This window comes from Marmota monax, unplaced genomic scaffold (genome assembly GCF_021218885.2).
Source record: "Marmota monax isolate L192 unplaced genomic scaffold, Marmota_monax_Labrador192_F-V1.1 WCK01_AAM20220418_F8-fsc00040, whole genome shotgun sequence".
NCBI classification, from domain to species: Eukaryota; Metazoa; Chordata; class Mammalia; order Rodentia; family Sciuridae; genus Marmota; species Marmota monax.
The window spans coordinates 14,787,466-14,809,183 of record NW_026692782.1 but is presented as its reverse complement, the minus strand read 5'-3'; the positions used below and the strand labels follow the sequence as shown (position 1 = coordinate 14,809,183).

The 21,718-nt window shown below is 35.6% G+C and overlaps 1 protein-coding gene across 4 annotated transcripts in view; it reads right to left on the bottom strand.

Annotated features, from left to right (window-relative positions):
• Ppp2r2a (protein phosphatase 2 regulatory subunit Balpha) overlaps window positions 1-21,718 on the bottom strand; it is a 67,404-nt gene that overhangs the window by 18,213 nt on the left and 27,473 nt on the right. Inside the window, exons 1-3 of one of the 4 annotated variants that reach the window (XM_046447774.2) lie at window positions 21,302-21,435; window positions 20,318-20,436; window positions 10,217-10,314 (exon numbers count right to left, since the gene is read on the bottom strand). In XM_046447774.2, coding sequence (XP_046303730.1) covers window positions 10,217-10,314; window positions 20,318-20,345 — 126 coding nt within the window. In that variant the 5' untranslated portion in view covers window positions 20,346-20,436; window positions 21,302-21,435. Of the gene's footprint in view, window positions 1-10,216; window positions 10,315-20,317; window positions 20,437-21,301; window positions 21,441-21,718 lie in introns of those variants that run through there. The other 3 variants (XM_058580421.1, XM_046447772.1, XM_046447773.2) reach the window with 3 other exon arrangements.

The window sequence follows — 21,718 nt, the reverse complement described above, 5'->3', positions numbered from 1 at the left end:
ATCATCCTGTCCCAGGCTCCCAGGTTGCTAGGATTACAGTCATGTGCCACTGTGCCCAGCCCAGTCCTATTTACTTTGAGACAATCTAGATATTTGTTATATGAAAAAGTACTAGTGTTCTGTGTATTTTTCTAAGTATGTTTAGTTAATGATGTTAAAAATACACCACATACACAGTGTAGCCACTATGGAAAACACTATGCACCCACTATACAGAGGTTCCTTAAAACAAAACAAAACAACAGAACTACCATAGGGCAACAGGGCAATATCTTTCATGTATAAGAAGTCTTTAAAAACCCTTAGGAAAACTATTAACACTTCTCTTAAAAGATGCCAAAGGTCATAAACAGAGAATTCACATAAAAATGGTTAGCAGATATGCACATATGACTACATTAGTAATCAAAACTAAGTAATAATGCCCTCTTCCCCTTTCTTGTGATGCTGGGAATGTGAACCCCTGGCCTCACCTGTGGTAAGCAAGTGCTCTAACACTGAAACTTTTTCATTTATTTTGAGACAGGGTCTTGCTAAATTGCACAGGCTGGCCTCTGACTTGGTTCCTCCTGCCTCAGCCTCCCAAGTAGGTGGAATTAGAGGCGTGCACCACTATGTCTTGTTGTTTCTTCCCCTTAAACTGACAAAAAAACGTAAAACATGATAATGACTACTATTGTAGTGCTGGAAGAATGAACAAAAATCATATACTAGAAGTACATGCTTACATAACTTTTCTGGAGGACATTATTCCAAAGTTTACTTATTTAATTTTTTTTAAGAGAGAGAGAGAGAGAGAGAGAGAGAGAGAATTTTTAATATTTATTTTTTAGTTTTTGGCGGACACAACATCTTTGTATGTGGTGCTGAGGATCGAAACTGGGCCACACGCATGCCAGGCGAGCACGCTACCGCTTAAGCCACATCCCCAGCCCCCCAAAATTTATTAATATTAAACGCTTTCAAAAATTAGTAATTTTATGTCATAGTGTGATCTACTGAAAAAAAAAACATGTGTAAAGATGTATGAATAATGATGCAATAAAGACCCAAATGTCCAGAAGATCAAGTAAATTCTACGATACTATAATCAATTAAATCCACACTGCAGATCAATGGCTCACCATTTTAATCTCTGTGAAGTGCTTTCTTCTGTCTTCTGCCAACCCCCAACATGCTTATCAAACCCTGTCCCTGAAGTTACAAAAACAGAAAGTGTTCCTCCCAAGTACACACTTTGTTGTATTCAAGGTTCCAACAAAAGAAGCCATATATCAATCTGAGAAAACATGAACTTTTTTTGGTGGGGGTGATGGGGCAGGTGGAGAAGTAGGAGGAACTGAACTCAGGGGCACTCGACCACTGAGCCACATCCCCAGCCCTATTGTGTATTTTATTTAGAGACAGGGTCTCACTGAGTTGTTTAGTGCCTCGCCACTGCTGAGGCTGGCTTTGAACTCACAATTCTCCTGCCTCAGCCTCCCGAGCCTCTGGGATTACACACCCAGCAACAAAAACTAAAACTAAAACTAAAAGTTTTGAGTTGTGAAATATAATTAAATTTGAAAAAATTTCCCTGAGAAAAATCAGCCTTTTTCACACACAAAGGTCTTTATTCATCTAAAGGAATGATTTAGGTTTTTATTCTTGAAGAAAAAAAACAATAACTAAAGGGGGAAAGAGGCAGTCTCAAAATTTTTGGTTGAAGTATCAATTTTTTAATTCCCTAAAAGGCATTTACTGACTATGGAAGAGGTCATTCATAATAGCAACTATAGGCTGAGTACAACAGGTTGAGTATCCTTATCTGAAATGCTTGGGGAACCAGAAATGTTTCAAATTTCACATTTGGGTATATACAAAATAAAATATCTTGGGGTTAGGATTCATGTCTAAACACAAAATTTGTTTCATATATACCTTATACATGGAGTTTAAGATAACTGTGCCAGGCAAGCGCTCTACCACTGAGCCACAACCCCAGCCCTGTGTGCATTTTTTTAGTATGAAATACCACATGAGGTTGGGTGTGACATTTTCTGCTTGTGGTATTGTGTTGGTGCTCAAAAAGTTTTAGATTTTACAGCATGTTAGATTTATCATTTTAAGATTAGGGATGCTCAACCTATATTTTAAAGTCTGAGGATTAAATCTCTTTCTCATTAGATATAACTATTAAAGATCTTTCTGTGATTTATAATTAGTCTCATTACCAAATAGAAGGTGCCCCCCATTTTATAACCAGCATCTAGCAGTGTGAATATTTATCTCAAGTTATAGAGAATTAACTTTTATTTACTTATCTAGCATTACCTAACTTAGAAGCATTACCTAACTTTTTAAAGTCTCAAATTTATAACAAAATCAGGACATAGATAGCAAGCATAAATGTTTTCTTATTTTGTTGTATAAATTAGATTTATAGACCTTGCAGAGGGTCTGGCACACAAATTGTTACTGCTTCCCAGTCAAAGTAGACAAAGCTATGGGCTGAGAATAAGGACATGTGGGGCTCTGGTATCAAAGTTAAGTAATCGTGTTGCCTGAACTAATTTTTTTTTTTTTTTACTGGTAAAAGGAGACTGCATTCCAGAGTTCTGCACTTTGGGTTCATGGATGAACCAACCCTCAAAGATCCATAGAATGAAACTAGGGATTTCGTGAATGTGGTAGAGGTGGGGGTAAATTTTCATATTCATATTGCTGAAATCCAACATTTCCTCTGGTTATGGCTGTAGGCAACAAATCACAGTATTAAAGTGTTCTAAAATATTTTTTGAACTTTTTTTGTAGTTGTAGATGGACAGAATACCTTTACTTTGTTTATTTTTAATGTGGTGCTAGGGATCAAGCCAGTACCTCATACATGCTAGGCAAGTGCTCTGCCACTGAGCTATAGCCCCAGCCCCTTTTTAAAAGATTGATAAGTAAATTTCAAGATGGCTTCCTATATAATCTCATGTATTTTATGTGATTAGAAGTTCACAAAATTTACCAGGCTCTCCAAAGAATCCACAGAAAGGTTAAGAACTTTTGCAAAAATTAAAACTACCCTGAGATTTAATCTCACTACAGTCAGATGGTGATTATCAAGAATACAGGTAACAATAAATGTTGGCAAGGATGTGGGGGAAAAGGTACACTCATACATTGCTGGTGGTACTGCAAATTGGTGCAACCACTCTGGAAAGCAATATGGAGATTCCTCAGAAAACTTGGAACAGAACCACCATTTGACCCAGTTATCCCACTCCTCTGCATATACCCAAAGGACTTAAAATCGGCAAACTACAGTGACGCAACCACATCAATGTTTAATTCACCATAGCTAAGCTATGAAACCAACCTAGGTGTCCTTCAATAGATGAATGGGTATAGAAAATGTGGTACATATACAGTGGAATATTATTCAGCCATAAAAAAGAATGAAATTATGGCATTTGTCAGTAAATGGATGGAACTAAAGGCAATCATGCTAAGTGAAATAAGCCAATCCCAAAAAACCAAAGGCCGAATGTTCTCTCTGATAGATGGATGCTAACACACAATTGCAGGGGTAGTGGCAATAGGAAAGACAGTAGAATGAATCGGATGTAACTTTTCGATGTTCATATATGAATACACAACCAGTGGTAACTCCACACATCATGTACAACCACAAGAATGGGAAGTTACACTCCACGTTATGTATGTCAAAATACATTCTACTGTCATGCATAACTAAAAAGAATAAAAAATATTAAATGGGGGGGAAAATCTCTGCAAAACCCTATGAATTCCAGCTTTTAAATTCTGTAAAATGTGCCATATACATATAAAATTCAAAGCAGGCAAAACAAATTCATAGCTTGATTTGGGAGGAGAGGGTATGGGGGATACAGAGGGCAAAAGGCAACTTCTGGAGTGCCGGTAATATCCCACTTCTTGATTCATGGGAGAGTTACTCAAGTATGTTTTATTAACAATCATGAATTACACACTTAGGATTTTGTGCACTTTTTAAAAAAATGTTATGCTCCATTCTTTTTTTTTAACTTAAATCATAAATTTATTTGAATAATCATGCTCATTTTTTTTTCAAATTTATTCATTCATTTATTTTGGCTTCATTTAAAAGCCCTATTTCTTCTTCACTAGTACATATTAGTTATACAGAATATTGGGTTTCACTGTAACATTTTTGAATCCAATTACCCTTGCTTGCCCTCCCCTTCTTTTTTTTTTAATTTTTTATTGTTGGTTGTTCAAAACATTACAAATTTCTTGATATGTCATATTTCACACTTTGATTCAAGTGGGTTATGAACTCCCATTTTTACCCCATATACAGATTGCAGAATTACATCAGTTACACATCCATTGATTTACATATTGCCATACTAGTGTCTGTTGTGTTCTGCTGCCTTTCCTATCCTCTACTATCCCCCCTCCCCTCCCCTCCCCTCCCCTCTTCTCTCTCTACCCCCTCTACTGTCATTCATTTCTCCCCCTTGTATTATTTTTCCCTTTCCCCTCACTTCCTCTTGTATGCTCCATTCTTAAGAAAGCTGTTTTGAAGTATTTTAAATATAAGCATCAAGATGCATTTTGGAACTTTTTTCATTATCTTGGTACTGTAATGCAGACAATTTTGACCTTTTCTATTAGGTGACATTTTCAAAAGGCTTTTAAAAAAGCTGAAGTGATGAAGTTACATAACTGCACCAAATTCTGATTTTGCAATTTGGAGGAGGAGTGTGGGAATCTGCATTTTAAATACATGCCCCAGATATTCTATTGTTTTACGTTCTGAAAAACATGGCCTTGGCTGATGGATGAATGAAAAATAAAGATGGTCAAAATCTTGTAGCTGGAAAAATAACCTTATTTTGTAGATAGGAACTCTGATTTGAAACAAAGTGTAAGGGCGTTTTCTTTAGTTTCTCATGTATTCTCTCTACAATATTCCTGAAAAATTAGGGGATCTATCTCTTGTGAATTTATTCCTACATACAAAATAAATCAATCTCTTTTTCTTCATGAAGCCTTAATCATCAAAGCTCTATTTGTATTCTCTTCCCTTTAGCCTAGATCTCTCCAATCATTCTTCACGGACCTTGCTACATCTGCTATTCTGATTGACACATAGGAAAAACCATGCTAAGTGAATATTGCCACATTATCTGAAAGCAGATTTTGTTCTTACACTTATCTAACATCAAACTAAGTCAACATCTTTTGTATAAATGATACTGGATTTTGCTAAACTGCATGTTGACTCATTCTAAGCTTTCCAAATTATTTAGAAAGGATGTCAGCATATTGATAATACTTGTTATCTTTTGTAAAGAACAACATGCTTTCTTTTTCTTTTTTTTTGTACTGGGGATTAAATTCAGGGGCATTCAACCACTGATCCACATCTCCAGCTATATTTAGTATTTTATTTAGAGACAGCGTCACACTGAGTTGCTTAGTACCTCACTTTTGCTGAGGCTGGCTTTGAACTTGTGATCCTCATGCCTCAGACTCCCAAGCCACTGGATTACACATGTGTGACACCACACCCATTTGAACATGCTTTCTTAAGGGTACTTCGTTATCCTGTTAGGCAATTTTGGAAATGTCCCAAAAGATAACAAAAGAGCATAGCCAGGCACAGTGGCACATGCCTATAATTCCAGCTATTCATGAAGCTGAGGCAGAATTGTAACTTAAAGGCCAGCGTGGGCAACTTAACACTGTCTCAAAATAAGGTGAAAAAGTCTGGGGATATATGTAGTTCAATGGCAGCGTGTTTGCAGTGTTTGCCCAGCATTGCAAAACAGAACAAAAACATAATAAAGAGAGAAGAAAATTCAAGAAAGTTACCAGCACTCCTAGAAAACAGGAATCAAAGATCTTACATGAATCAAAAAGAATATAAAAAGAAACCCAAAAAGGAACTTTACCCACCTAGACTTTCTCCTCAAGCCCAACTCTCGCCCTACGCTTATCTTACCAGGAGTATTAGAAAGTTTCCAAGAAAATGGAAAGTCTGAGTAAACCAGAGTCAGCAGGAAACCAAGTTCTTCAACAACTGCTCATTACCTAATCTGAACACCCAAATAAACCACAAAAAAAAAAAAATCTCTAAAAACTAAAGTACATATTTTACAGCTATTCAAGTGTCTAAAAATTGCATTAATATTTACATTAACAAAAAGGAAATATTCCATCATCTCCTTTTTTTTTGTCAAAAGCTATCATAAATGGTAAAGATAAATAAAAAAGATAGTCACCCATTTCAGCACATGCTCCAACTACACTGGCTTACTTATCACATTTTTGGACTTACTGATCACATGATGGCTGTGACTACCTCAGGGAAAGCTCTCTGGCTTTGTGCCTCCATTTCCTCACATACCCTGTTCTACAACAGAGAATCTGTGTAATGCATTTATTATTTATAAAAATACTATTAAATGGCAGTCAAAATATTAAGCAATTATCAGTCTGAAATATACTTGAACTGAATGAAGAGCCACTAAATAACTACTCAGTTTCTTCACATTTTGGTTTGGGGACAGATGTACAGGCAGTAGTAGCAGGACACAGATGGACACTAGATAGGATGACATGGAAGGAGACCTGCTATTTCTGAAGGATGAAACAAATCAGAAAAGATGGGTTAAAAGATGTTGAAATCGGATGTGCCAAGTTTTCTGCTAGAGTGTATGACCTCTTCTTAAGTAAGGGCACTAAAAAGAGTGGTGAAGATATTTTGGTTTTTGGTCCCCAGTAAAGTCAAGTTTATCAAGGAATCTTATCACAGGTAAAAGGATAAAGTCACAATGATCAAACACCATTGTATTATATCATTACCAGACACTAAGAAATACCCACTGGTCAGGTGGCAGCTACACTGGAGTGTAACATTAACAGCTAATCTAGGGCTGGGGTCAAGGCTCAGCGGTAGAACAATCCCCTAACATGTGGGAGGCCCTGGGTTCTATCCTCAGCACCACAAATAAATAAAGTTATTTAAAAAAAAAAAAATTCAAGACTTTTTAAAAAAATAGCTAATCTAAAAATTAGAGACCCAAATTCTAATCCCAGAGCTGTGTCACTAAACTAAATAATATAACTTTGTTATATAACTATTCCTGAGATTGAGCTAAAGAATAGGAAGATCATCTGTAAGTTTCTTTCCACTTTTCCAGCTACCACTATTTTACAGATACATACACGTGAATTCGTAAAATTTTGCCTAACAATTAGAGGCAAAGTGTGTAAAGTCCACACAATTATAACCAATGGCATTCTATAGACAACAGCGTATTAGAAGCTCTTGGATGTATTAAGACATGGCTTTAAAATGTGGAAAATTAATTAGGTAAAAATGCATTAAATCAATTTACTAACAAGATTAAGTTTCGGGGGGAAATCCAACCATTACCATCATTGTTATTTAATCTATCACTAAAAAATATATTTGTGTTAATTAATTTTAAAAATATATGCTACTTAACTGAGGTTCTACACAATGATTTTACTTAATTTTTTGCAGTGCTGGAGATGGATATTGGATCCATACTAAGATTAGGCAAGTGCTCTACCAATGAACTACCCCAGCACCACCTATTTTGAATTATTAAAAAAGATTAAGGATGACAGATACACATAAAGGAAGCCTAATTTTTCTTACCAGTGACTCTTCCCCCAAAGTAAATCATTCTGCTCATTTCTTCTTAAAAGAGTATGTATTTGAAATATTAGCATTTTAGAATCTTCAGTGGGATTTCAGTAAAGAATCACAGAAAATGATTATTCTTTCTTTTTTTGGGGGGGAGGGGGGTCAGAGGAGGTACTGGGGATAGAATCAGGGGTGCTTTACCACTGAGCTACATCTCCAATCCTTTTTATTTTGAGACAGGTCTCACTAAATTGCTAAGACAGACCTTAAACCTTCAATTCTCCTACTTTAGCCTCCGGAGTTGCTAGGATGTGTGCCACCACTCCCAGCAGAAATTATTATTTTTTCAATATAAAATTTTGGGCCGTATTTTCTAACATAAGTAAAACTGAGCAACTTCAGTAACATGTTGCATCTTTAATTTCAAACTAATATAATATAATTGACAATCTTTAGGAAAACACTGAACTATTATTTTGATTACACCTATTGAACCCATTATTAAAGAAAAATTTGACACATCTTCCTTAAATTCTAGCCATTTTTTTTCACATCTGGTTTGACTTTAACACACTTCCACCTACTGAAAGTGAAAATGACTTCATTCTCAAGTTAATTTTTAATCCAGACAGCTTATATTTTAAAATAACAAAGTGAAACAACCCAACGAAAATAAAGACTCTCTCTGAAATCCTCAGAATGTAAAACCTGTGCATTATCCTTTGAGATTAACCAAAGGTAAGCAAAATTAATTTATAAAAGCTTTTCTCTAAGCTCCTTTCTTTAAAACAAAGGCTAACTGTAGAGAGCTATTAACACATTCAATGGACTGGGGTTGTAGCTCAGTGGTAGATCACTTGCCTTGCATGCGTGGGGCGCCACATTAAAAACAAATAAACAGGGATGGAGATGTGGCTCAAAGGGTAGCGTTCGCCTGGCATGCGTGGGGCGCTGTGTTCCATCCTCAGCACCACATAAAAATAAAATAAAGATGCTGTGTCCACCGAAAACTAAAAAATAAATATTAAAAAATTCTCTGTTAAAAACAAAGATATTGTGTCCACAACTAAAAAAATATTTAAAAAACCCAAACAAAACAAAACAAAAAAAAAACACTTTCAAGGGCAAAGAACGTCTATAGGAAGGCCTGCTCTAAACTAGAATAAAATTAACACATTTTGGTTATCTAACACAAAAGGCAGCAAAAAACATTGAAAAGACTAATAAGCATGTCAGAAGTTCTGGTTTCTGGTTGTTCTATTTAAATCCTAACTTTCTCACTTGCAATAAAGGGAAATTGTAATGACCTCTAAGGTCCCATTTCAGCTCTTCAGTATTTCAAGATACCTATGGTCAAGTTTTTAGTTGCTTGAAAACAGTAACAGAAAACTAAACTAATTACCCCCTTCCCACCAGACCATTCTTTGTCAAGCAAAGCTTGAGTCTTATTTATCTTATTCTTCCAATCAAAAAAAAAAAATTAAATTAAAAAAATAAATAAAATAAAGGAGACATATTTAGTGTTTGTGCATCTTCTAATCAGACACTATTAATCATTTCTTTTAAAATTAAATTACCTACCTCACTGGGGTGTTGTGAGGATTAATTCATTAGTGTTTGTAAAGCACTTTGAGATCCTCAGGTCAAAGGCGCTATAGAAGTGCAAAGTAGTAGTATTATTACTAGATTCTTTGCTTATTTAAGGAATTTCACAATCCTTTAAAACCTGTGTTGATTTAGACATCTATTTGTAAAAATCTATTATTTATCCATATTACTTTAAATTCTTTTTTAATATTATAGATAGACAGGGGTAGATGTTTCATAACAATTAATTTTAAAGGTCAAACTCTAATCTACAAATGGAGGGAGAGTTGAGGAAAATCCAGTGTGACAAATTTTGTTCAGCATAAAATTTTAGTAAGAGACCCTGTCAATCAGTGTGCCTAAGGTGAAAAACAAAGCAAAACTGCACTTTAATCATAGATTCTACAATGAGAAATTCCTTTCTTTAAGAGGAAAGGAAACAATATCCAATCAAGTCGCTTTAAAAAGCTAGCACTACCCTTGTAAATTATTTACATGCATATGCGTGCAATTGGCATTTAAACCTCTACATTTAAATCACATACTAACAGTTTTAGTATGAACTAATATCAAAATAATTGAGCTGCTTTTTTAACTAGCCTCCCACCTTCAATTACATAAAGCAAACTAAGCGCTGAGAGGAGGTCAAAGCAAATTTGCTTTATGGAATTAAGAGGAAACCCAAGGGTCAAAGCTTCTAAACTGGTTAAAATCTTGGATTATTCAACCACTCCACCCTCTTTTCTAACCAAATCATTTTACAATTAAAGCTGTTGTGTTTTTAAAGTGAAACAACACACATACATATACACACAAAGCTAAGAGAACCAGAATATCTATATATTGAACGTTCTACTCAATAAATAAACACCTCTTCTTAAACATTCCAACATCCTCTGTTGAGCTTCTCCAGTGCAACACAAGCTCCAGTTAAGATGGAACTGAAAATCAGATATTAAATTTTTAAACACTTACCTCCTGCTCCTGTTGAAAGATGACAACTCTACCACCTTTATCTCCTGTTGCTAGTAATTCTCCAGAATGATTAAATTCTACTGTAGAAATTATATCTGCTGTATAATTAGAACAAAAACAAAAGACATTAGTTTGTTTTCCAATTCACTAACTTCAGAGCTGAGCATGTTTCCTGACAAATTCCAAGTCTATGTATCAATTCACCAACGGAAACAATGAATTTTAAGTTCTTTCAAGTATATTTTAATCCACTAAAAAAGAAAAAAATCCCCCATAGTAACCAACTTAAAACTATTTTAACAAACAGAAGCACAGCGAATAATAAATTAATGGTTTATTAATATTTTACTAAAATTTGTGAATGCAAAGAAATCAACAACTTCTGTAACATTCTATGAGAGAATGATCAAATACAAAATAATAGTTATCTTGCTAATCTTCTAACTATATATCTTTGAGAAACTTGGGTTTGCCTGATTTTGGGATGCTGAGGATCACAGCCAGGGCTTCAGGCATGCTATGCAACTGCTCTACCATACTCCCACACCCAAAAATGACCTATAAAATATTTAAGGCAGCTATTACTAGAATGAGGGTAAAATTGAAAATGTAAAAATAATTTCAAATGGAACTGTAATAGTCATAAATTCAAATTTTATCCTCAAAAGTTAATAAACAGAACTTACTTAGAATTCTGAACATTTAAACAACTCACTCAAGTCAAAAGAAAACTATTACGTACACAGGATTAGGCTGATAATATAAATTTAAGAATAATAAAAACTATCAATATTTGGGAATACCTTAAGATTATTTAAGCAACTATAAAATGCTTTTAAAAGGCAAACGGTGATACAACAATGTTAGAGTCTTAAACTGAACTTCATGCTTGGCCCAGTATGACAGGATACACATCAACTGAATTCTCACAAACCGCCAACAATTAAACGCCAAAGAAAAATAACAGCTTTTAAAAGGAGAATCTTTCCTAAAAAGATTTATTTAAAAATGCTATTTTGAGGGGCTGGGCCTGTAGCTCAATGGCAGAGCGCCTGACTATCATATGTGAGGCACTGGGTTCGATCCTTAGCACCACATAAAAATAAGCAAATAAAGGCAATTCTGTCCATCTCCAACTACACAAGAAACTTTTTTAAAATGCTATTTTGTTATAGGTACAGTTCAGTAGTAGGGGGATTGCCTAGAGTTTGTAAGACCCTGGGTTTGAACCCTAGTGCTGCAAAAAGAAAAAGGAGGGTATTTTACAATGGGAAAAAAATAAAAAATCCACCCTATATTAATCTTATAAAAAAAATAGTCTAATATGGGGTTAATAAACAGAGAGAACCTCCTCTCAGAATAATTACTTTCTTTTGGGGGTGGAATGGTAACTGTTGGTGATGGTGGTGGGAAAGACAATATCAGCATCACTGGTTTAATTTTTACCTCATTGTCATCCCTTTTTGTCACCTACCTTCTCTATTTCTTTTTGCAGAATAGGACACAATCAGATAGCCAAGGAAGGGCTCAAACATATAATGAGCTCATGTTAAAACTCAGGTGAAACATTTAGATAGTATATAGAAATGATAATTAAAAATAACTACGGTATATTAATTGTCCTTGACATTCTTTAAATCCTTCAGTTCTTGAGAGTCGTGATACTTTACAAAGATACTCATTGATTTTATAAATTCCATTTGAGAATTATGTTCCAAATAAATGATTTCAATGAAACAATCATGTACAGATATGATTATAACTGTATTACTCTACATATATATTTTAAAGAACCACACAATTAAGAAATGTAAGAGTACCCCACAGTCACAGGCTGGAAAGCTATGGTCCACTGCCTGTTTTTTTTTTTTTTTTTTTGGGGGGGGGGTGGTACCGGGGATTGAACTCAGGGGCACCTGACCACTGAGCCACACCCCCAGCCCTATTTTATATTTTATTTCAGACAGGGTCTCACTGAATTGCTTAGTGCCCCACCATTGCCGAGGCTGGCTTTGAACTTACAGATTCTCCTGCCTCAGCCCCCTGCGCTGCTGGGATCACAGGCGTGCACCACAGTGCCTGGCTTACTGCCTGTTTTTGTAAATGATATTTTACTGGGACCCAGCTCAATCTATAAGTAGTTGGAGACTGAAGATTTACTATCTGGCCATTTACAGAAAATGTCAACCCTTGTTTGTGCATCTGGACACTGACATTAACAAATATGGTTTGTATGGATACAAAGACAATGAACTAATGTCAAAAGAAAACAATTCAAAGGGACATGTACAACCATGATGTACATGTGCTCGATATTTATATACAATTCTACTATTAATCTTCATAACACCACTATAACATAGATATTATTTTCAATTTAGAGAAAAGCAAAGGGATGCTCAGACAAAGTAAATAACTTGCTGAAGAAAAATACACATAACTATTAGGCTTCAGAGCCAGTATTCAAATTTAGCAGGTATGAACAACTATATGGATAAGGAAGCAGCACAGGATTTTGCAAATCACTGAATGATGACCAGTGGAATAATATAGAAATGTTCAGTTTATTGCCTCTTTTTCATTATTAAAATGCCTGTGTTCAAGAAAATATTTAGAATTAAACATCTTTATACGACTTACTAATGACCACAAGCAACTACTGCCTATTCCCTACAGTAAAGTTTTGAGTACTTAATTCAGCACCTCCTACATTCAAAGCACTGGGTGATACATGTTCTAAAGTCTACCCTCCTAAAGAGGCTTACAAGAAAGAACTAGAGCCACAATAAATAAACAGTTTAAGATTAAGTATACATTTAAGAAAATCATTATGAAGTACAGGACTGAGTAAAGAGAAGGAGTAAAAGAGAGTGAGCCATATGTTGGCTCCAGGAGTATAATAAAACAAAATAATCAATTGTGAAATAAAGTCTAAGAAATAAAGAACTTGTAAATACTTAAATAAGCCTCCCCTTTTTAAAAATAAAAACAGGCGTACACACACTACGATCCAGCTACACTGTTAGCCCCAACCTTTCATACCTGGAAGGAAATTCATTTATTTCTCGATAGACTGAATCTTTAAAAATAATAATAATAATAATAATTTATTTCCCATAAAGCTTAACCAGGCAATCAGTCTCCTCTAGTTTTGAATGAGAAGAAAAGTGAACAGAATATAGGAAACAAGTGTTTTCAGACAATGGGCACTATGGCGCATAGGATTGCGAGCCCACAGGAGGAGGAACAGAAACCGAGCCCTAATATCCACTGCAGCTTACTGACTGGAATGAGCTTCCAAGACAAGGTAGTAAGTCAGAAAAATCCAGAGACCACCAATCTCACTGGGTCTAGAGACAGAAACTAGGAATTTTGAGAAAGCTGAAGTAGCCAGAAGGATGGGCAGAGTAACCCAAAGGATAGATACTGTACAGAGAGTTAGAGGGATCTACCTTGAGAATCTTAGGCTGAACATGGATCTGGGCCTTTGTGGAGCTTTCCTAAAAACCTTAAAATAAAAAATAAAAAAATAGGGCTGGGGATGTGGCTCAAGCGGTAGCGCGCTCACCTGGCATGCGCGCAGCCCGGGTTCGATCCTCACCACCACATACAAACAAAGATGTTGTGCCTGCTGATAAATAAAAAATAAATACTAAAATTCTCTCTCTCTCTCTCTCTATCTCTCAAAAAAATAAAATAAACCTTTAAAAAAAAAAAAATAAAAAAAGATCTGACTAAACTCAAATAATTTAACTCTGTGCTAGAAGAAAATCCAATATTCAATATATTCAACAGCATAAATTGACCATGTCTGGCACCCTACTTAAAATTACCTGGAATGTGAAGAGGCGGGAAAATATGAACTACAACCAGAAGAACACCCAACAGAAACAGAGCCTGAAATGGCACAAATGATGAAGGTCCTAGTAGATAAGGATCTAAAGCAGGGATTGGAAATATGTTTCATGTTCAAAAATGAAACATGAACGACAGAAATTAAAGATAAAAAAGACAAAAAAAAAAGGGGGGGGGGTGGTTGTGGTGGTGATGTGGCTTCATGGCAGAGCACTTGCCTAGCATGCATAAGGCCCTGGGTTCAATCCCTAGAACTGTCCCCTGCTCCCACAAATTGAAAAGTTAGTTGGAAATGAAAGATTTGAAGATATGATGACTAGGATTCATAGACGAGATACTATAGCAGAAAAGATGACCTTGAAGACCTAGTTATAAAATAAAAAATGAATGATGTAAAAAGGAACAAGGGGGAAAAAAAAACCCTCAAGACCTGACTTGTGGGATGACATCGAATGTTCTAACATGCATCCCTATAGCCTTGGGTGGAAAAAACATGGGAAACATTTTAAAAAATGATGACCAATATGTATATAAATGCTCAAGCAAGATGATACTCTATTCTCTACTATGTAAGACAACTAACACAAAAGGGTTAATACATATTCTAAGTGCAAGCTTATACTGGCATGTAGTAGTGACAAATGAAAGCCTTTTAGCAGCCTTGAATTGGTGATGTGACTTTGCAAAATTGTGAAGAACTCTGTAAAATTCCAGTACTTCAAATATAATCTTCCCTTGTTTACACAGTAAGCTATAGGTTATCCATTAAACCTATACCCTCTGCTTACTCCAAAGAAACCCTTCATAATAATATTATATAGTAATAATATAGGTTTGGATTTCAGGCTTAGAAAATTTAAAAATTTTTTTTCCAGCATCATGAACATTTTTTTAAGAATATTCTAAGTCATGGAGACCAAGGAACAAATTTATGGTCCTGCAAACTGCCACACTTGGACCAATAATGTCCCCAATAACTGACAAAATTGTGTTTTTTAAAAAGAGGAATTTAATAGTAAAAAAGGTCTTTCCTATTATATGTATCAATTAAAGCTAGGTTTAAAAATTCAAATCATAAATCTTTGTATGCTCAAAGATTTTTCTTGATAATTTCAGGGTTATTAAGAATAGAGCTGACAAAAATCTAGAAGGTTGACACACCCCCTTTGTGACTGACAAGATTAAACAAGGAGAGAAAAGTAGATGGGACCAGGGAGGGAAAAGGGATAGATCCTAAAATTATGAATGATAAACACAGGAAATTTATATCAATATAAAAAGTATACATTTCTTCTGGATGTTTTACTTGTTACATTCAGCAATAGAAAAGACTCAAAGAATTCTAATTATAAATTTTAAAGACCACATTCTCTAATTTAAATTAATAAAATTAGTTAAAAATTAACAACCACACTGGTTCTAACCAACCACTTGATAACTATAACTTTTAGGGAAGACAAAAATCAGAATTGCAATCAAAGTATTTAAAAAATACAATGGTCTCTATAAACTAATCAACTTATAAAAGAGGAAAGAAAAAGAAAGGCTTGAAGTCCCACTATTTAAACATAACCACAGGTAATTAATTAGTCTCTTAGCAAATTCATGCAATTAAAAATTAGTCATCAGATATTTATATACAAAGCAATTTTTGTAGGATCATTTACAGTATGAGATTATCATAAGTCTTTAAAATTAACTTTAAATACTTTACAAGTAAATTGTATAGAAAAAAAGAGTCATCATCCTTAATCTCACTTCTAAGAGAACCACTATTATTTTAGTGTGTATTTTAACAAAGGCTATCCATGTATATGCATAGAATAAAAAATAACAAATTAACTTTTATCTAGAAGATTGTCTACAATGTCACTGAATTTTTAAAAAGTTACAAAACATGTTTGATACTATTTGTATAAACTAAACAAGGAATTACAGAATAGTTACCAAAGTGAAAGCCATTAGCACAAAAATAACCTTGATGATCTTTACAAAGTGAATAAAAGTAATGAGATATCACTACATGCTGTTCAAATACTAACATGAAAGAAAAACGGGATAATACCCAGTGCTGTGTGGAATTACGGGAACTCTCACCTAATGATGATAGGAATGCAACATGGCACAATCATCCACTTTGGGAAAAATAACTTCAGCAATTTAAGTTAAATTTGTTCTGTGTTCACCCAAGTGAAATAAAAACTAATGCTTACAAAATAATCTGGATGTAAAAAGAAATCTGGAGCTTTGTCATCACCCAACACTGGAAACAACCCAAATGACTCTCAACTGGAGAATAAACAAATAAAATATGGTATATCCATACTTTGAGACAGCACTGAATAATGTAAGTAGGAACAACTACTCATACAAGCAATAGCATAGGTGAATCTCAAAATTCAATGTGCTAAATGAATGAAGCCAGATTCAAAAGGCTATATATTCTGATTCCATTTATATGACATTAAGCATAAGGCACAACTAAAGGAAGAAAAAACAGATCAGTGGTTGCAAGGGGCTATTATATAGGTGGAATACTGGTCTACAATGGGGCCTGGAACTTTTTGTAGTTTGGCTTTGGTCTTTTTTTTTTTTTTTTTTTAAGAGAGAGAGAGAGAATTTTAACATTTATTTTAGTTTTCGGCGGACACAACATCTTTGTTGGTATGTGGTGCTGAGGATCGAACCCGGGCCGCACGCATGCCAGGCGAGCGCGCTACCGCTTGAGCCACATCCCCAGCCCTTGGCTTTGGTCTTGATTGTGGTGGTAGCTAGGTTTTTGTGAATGCCTGAAACACTGTGCACTAAAAAGGGTGAATTTCACAATATGTCAACTATACCTTAGGAAAAGAACACCTTCTTGACACTGGAATCTCATCCCCGATACCCTAAATCCTAATCTGATGTTTTACTTACTTGTTACACACTTCTTTCCTGATTTAAAACCTTCAAGGGTCCTCTAAGGATTATCATATTTTTAATGGGCTGCTTGGCATTCAATCTTCTCTGGATGCGTTACGAAGCATTCAATACTCTTGAAACATTATGTCCTGAAGTTAAACTACTAAAATAATCCAAAAAAACTGTCAATGCATAAAAATGCCCATAAAAAATGTCTTTAAGTTCTCTACAGAGTTAGAAACCTCAAATGTTCTTTCTCTGTCGATACCCTTTTGCCCTAATTATTCCTGAAATCTGCCTCTCCTTTTTGCCTCTTTCCCTGTCTAAGCCCTGGTTTTTCACTAATCCTCAAGTAAGACCAACAGGACACAAGATAAAGTTACAGCTCTGCTTCATGTCAATTAATTTTTATGATCTCCAAGTCTGTTTGGAGACAGACAGACAGATGCCTGTCTTCAGAGGATTTATCTTTCACGGAGCATATGCATTATCTAGACACTTAGAACACATGAGGCGGATAAAAGCAAATAAGGCCCGGAGAGAAATAACATGCTCTTCCTCGGAAACTTCTAGTATGGATAATTAAAAGACTTGAAGGGATAACACATTGGCAAACGGTGTGAAACTACCTATGACTACAGATCTCCACTAGAGAACCTATAATTCATGAACAATGGTTCTTTAGTGAAAAATACTTTCAGTAAGTTTCAAGTCAATCAATGATGAAATGGGAATGGAAGGAAGACAAGGAAGCAGAACACTTTCTGCTCTAGCAGAAAACTGCACTGCTGGAGGACAAAACGCTGATGCTAGAGATTCTTGAATCATTTACCAGGACCCTGCTACATTTGAGATGGGATTTGTGTTACTCTCACTTCCAAGGGCATGCCTCACCATGATCCAAGGATCTCCACTAGACTCTACTTCTTGCTCTCTAGAGAGAGGGTGTGCTAGGGATTGAACCCAGGGCCTTGGGCAAATTAAACACACTCTATGCCCCCTGCCCTAGGTGCCCACTCTTAATGGACACAAGGCTCTGGAGACCCAAGCTTCCAAAACACTCTTGGGATATAAATCACACTCAAACTAGAGCAGGTGTTTTCTCACTTTTATACAGAAAAGTTAGAAACAACTGTGCTTTAAGTAGTAATATATAGACTATAACAGAAGTCAACTGTTATGGAATAAAGCTACACAGCATAAGAGTTAACCAAGATGAATCTTTCTCCATAAACTTACTTTAACATAGTCTTAGATTTACAGAGGAGTTGCAAAGATGGCACAGTAAATTCCTGTATATACACCTTCACCTAGTTTTCCCCACTGTTTATATTTTGTATTACTATGGTAATAGTACAAAAAAAAAAAGGACCCAATACTGGTCATTATCATTAGTTTTTCACATTTATTCACATGTCACTGGTTTCCCCCTAGTATCCTGTACTTCTGGGTTCTCATCAAGGGTACCATATTACACTTAGTCCATTATGTCCTTCCTCTCGTCTGAGAGAGTTTCTCAGACTTTCCTTGTTTTTGATGAGTAAGTAATGGTCAGAGACTTTTAAGTATGTACCTCAATTTCGGACCATCAGATGCTTTTTATCACCACCACGACATAACTTTAGGTTTCTGGCAGAAAGACCAGAGTAGAGGACCACTTGTATCACAGCATTATTAAGGGTACATCCTATTCACATGATTTATTGATAATAATCCATATCATCTGGTCAAGGTATCCTTTGTCAGCTTTCTCCACCATAGTTACACACTCCCAATATAATGTACTCTGGAAGGAAATTGCTAAGCACAGCCAACATTCAAGGAATGGAGGGTTTAAGCTTCACCTTTTTGAGCAGAGAGTACCTACATAAATTATTCAGAATTTTTTCATATTTGAAACTTATCTCTTCCTCCCCATTCATTCATTCATCTGTATGAACACATAATACTTATTTCATATTATAGGTTATAATCTAATACTATGCATTTACTGTGTTTAAATTGTTCCAGATTTGGCCACTGAGAGTTCTTTCGCGTTGGGTACTGGAATCCCTTTCATAGGTCTCATCCTTAGGTTTTTTTGTTTTTAGCATTTCTAGAACTTAAAAATATTAACTTTGACATATTTATAATATTACCACAAACATTATTTAGTCCTTCATTCTAGTTTCATACTAATTTTTAAGAACTGAAGTCTCTAAGTTCTGAAGATTACTATAAATATACCAAGAACAAAAGTAATAACTACAGGGCTGGAGTTATAACTCAGTGGTAGAGCACTTGCCTTGCACATGTGAGGCACTGGGTTCAAACCTCAGCACTGCATAAAAAAGTAAGTAAAATGAAAGTATTGTGTCCATCTACAACTTTATACACACACACACACACACACACACACACACACACACATGCATATGTAAAGTAATGACTGTAGTAAGTTAGGCCCATAACTAATTCCTTGGTGTATCTGACCATCACTAAGATTTCTGTTCTACAATACATTTTTCATGTAGTCGGGAGGGTTTATATATATATATTTAGTTATAGGTGGACACAATATCTTTATTTTTATATTTATGTGGTGCTGAGGATCGAACCCAGTGCCTCACGCATACAAAGTGAGTGCTTTACCTCTGACCACAACCCCATCCAGAGGAGGTTTTAAAAATTAAAAAACTACACGTGTTAGCTTACCTACATGTTTTCACTAAGAATGCAACTTGCATTTCCTACTAATCTATCACTTGTTCTTTTCTTTTCGGATGTTGGGGAGGTAAGGATGAGAACATGGCAGATATACAAATCACCTTTGTCTCTGTCCAATTTAAGGATGCACCCTCAAAACATTCTGATATATAATAGTATAGAAATCAGATTCTCGTATGTTCTCATTTTGATCTGGTTTGTTTCAACACTAGAGCTCTCATTAAGAAATATACTAGTTTGTTTTGGCACATGATTCATTTTCATTATCTTTTCACTGGCCCCAGAGCTAATTATAATGATTAACTCAAATTTCTTCTCATAGGCTCATTTCTCTCCCAAAGTAAAAAAAAAAAAAAAAAAAGTTTTTAGAGAGAATGCATTTATAAATGCTAGTTTATTGCTAAAGGGACCTACCTCCCTGCAGACCTCTACGATGCTTTTACCACTGTGGACCTCTAGAGGGAGCTCAAAGTTCTTGTTATTTCCCCCCAAGGTCAGGATACTCCTCCCACAACTATGTGCTATGTTCAAGATTTAAGAATATTGTATTATGTCACCCTGAACAGTAAATCAAGTTTGTGCCATCCCTTTAGGAATTTTTCCCTCTCAAAAGTGAATAAGGCTTATTAATCTATTCACCTGCTCTCGGGAAGCAGGCCCCAAACATTTCTTCCTCTCCCTTCAACAGACTCCTGTGATTTCCTCTTCACACTTTTCCCAGTTGGCACTGATAGGACATTCTTCCTGTACCTGAGAGGCTGAAAGGAGGATAGTAGTAGGTACCTGAGGGTAGAAGTTCCCTCCTCTTAGTTTTAGTGCAGCAGTGAGTGTGTTCCCACCTTCTTCACGTTATGGAGTACACAGAATGCAATGTTTGTATGGTATATTATAAAGGTAAGATGAAGCTGCTTGCGGTTGCCCAGGACCCACTCAGGCACCCATTCCCAAGGGCTGAGAGCATACCTTCATCTAAGTATACCTGTTAACACATTCTCAGGGCCACATCTGTAGGAAACTGGCACAGGGAATGCCCTAAAGATAGACTAACATGGGTCCCATACTTCACTGTTGTCTGTATAACCTTAAGGAAGTAATTCGGCTTCTTAAAGACTGTTTCCTCATCTTTAAAAACCCTTCTCAGAGTTGCATTGTGAGCTAAATAAGGAATAAATGTTAAGAAATAAGCCTTGTATGACTTACATGGTATAAGCACAGTGGTTAAGTGACTTTGCTACTGAAAGCAAAAACAAAAGCCTGTCTCTAGGCTTTGGGTCAATCTAGCCAAGGTAAAGCTCTCCAAATGGTCCCATTTAGTTCATGAGAGTCCAAGGCTAAAGCTCAAGCAAGCAACTAGTATTAGTTGCCTTGCTTTGCTGCCTCTTTGCATGTAGATTTACAGAGGCCTCAGAGAAGATCACATACTATGTGTCTCTTGGCTAAAACATCACCTCAACTTCACTATGATTTCCAACCACATCATGGAGGTGTAAATACTTAAGGAATAAAAAAGTGCTACTGGCCTTTTTAAAATAGACTTTCCTCAATCTGACTCAGTAAACAAGAACATGTCATGTGATCAGCTCAACAAAGACCGCTGGCTATCATTGCTTAGACAGAACCTACATTGTAATGTTGCCATGAGAGTCAGGGTCCATAGGGTAATTTCCAGAGATGTGTTCTGGAACCAGTCTCCCTTCTTTATAACTTGTTCCTGGATAATCTGATATCATGTTTGGATAAAATGGAATGGAACCATACCCTCCTGCAACAAAGAACAGAGAGATAAAAAGTTGCTAATAAACATTGAGTCTAACAGACAACAAGCCTGGGTGTATAACTGCTATATAAGTTAGAAGGAAGAGCTATAAATTGACCATTCTAAAACTGAAGTTAGTTATCATCATTAGATGTTCACCAACTTTTAACTGGCTCATAAATAATTCCACAAAGCACATAAAGTTGTTTAGTGTCCTATCAAATATAATGCAAATGGTTTCTCATGAAGATTATCCAAACTAGTACTACACAAAGGTCCTGCAT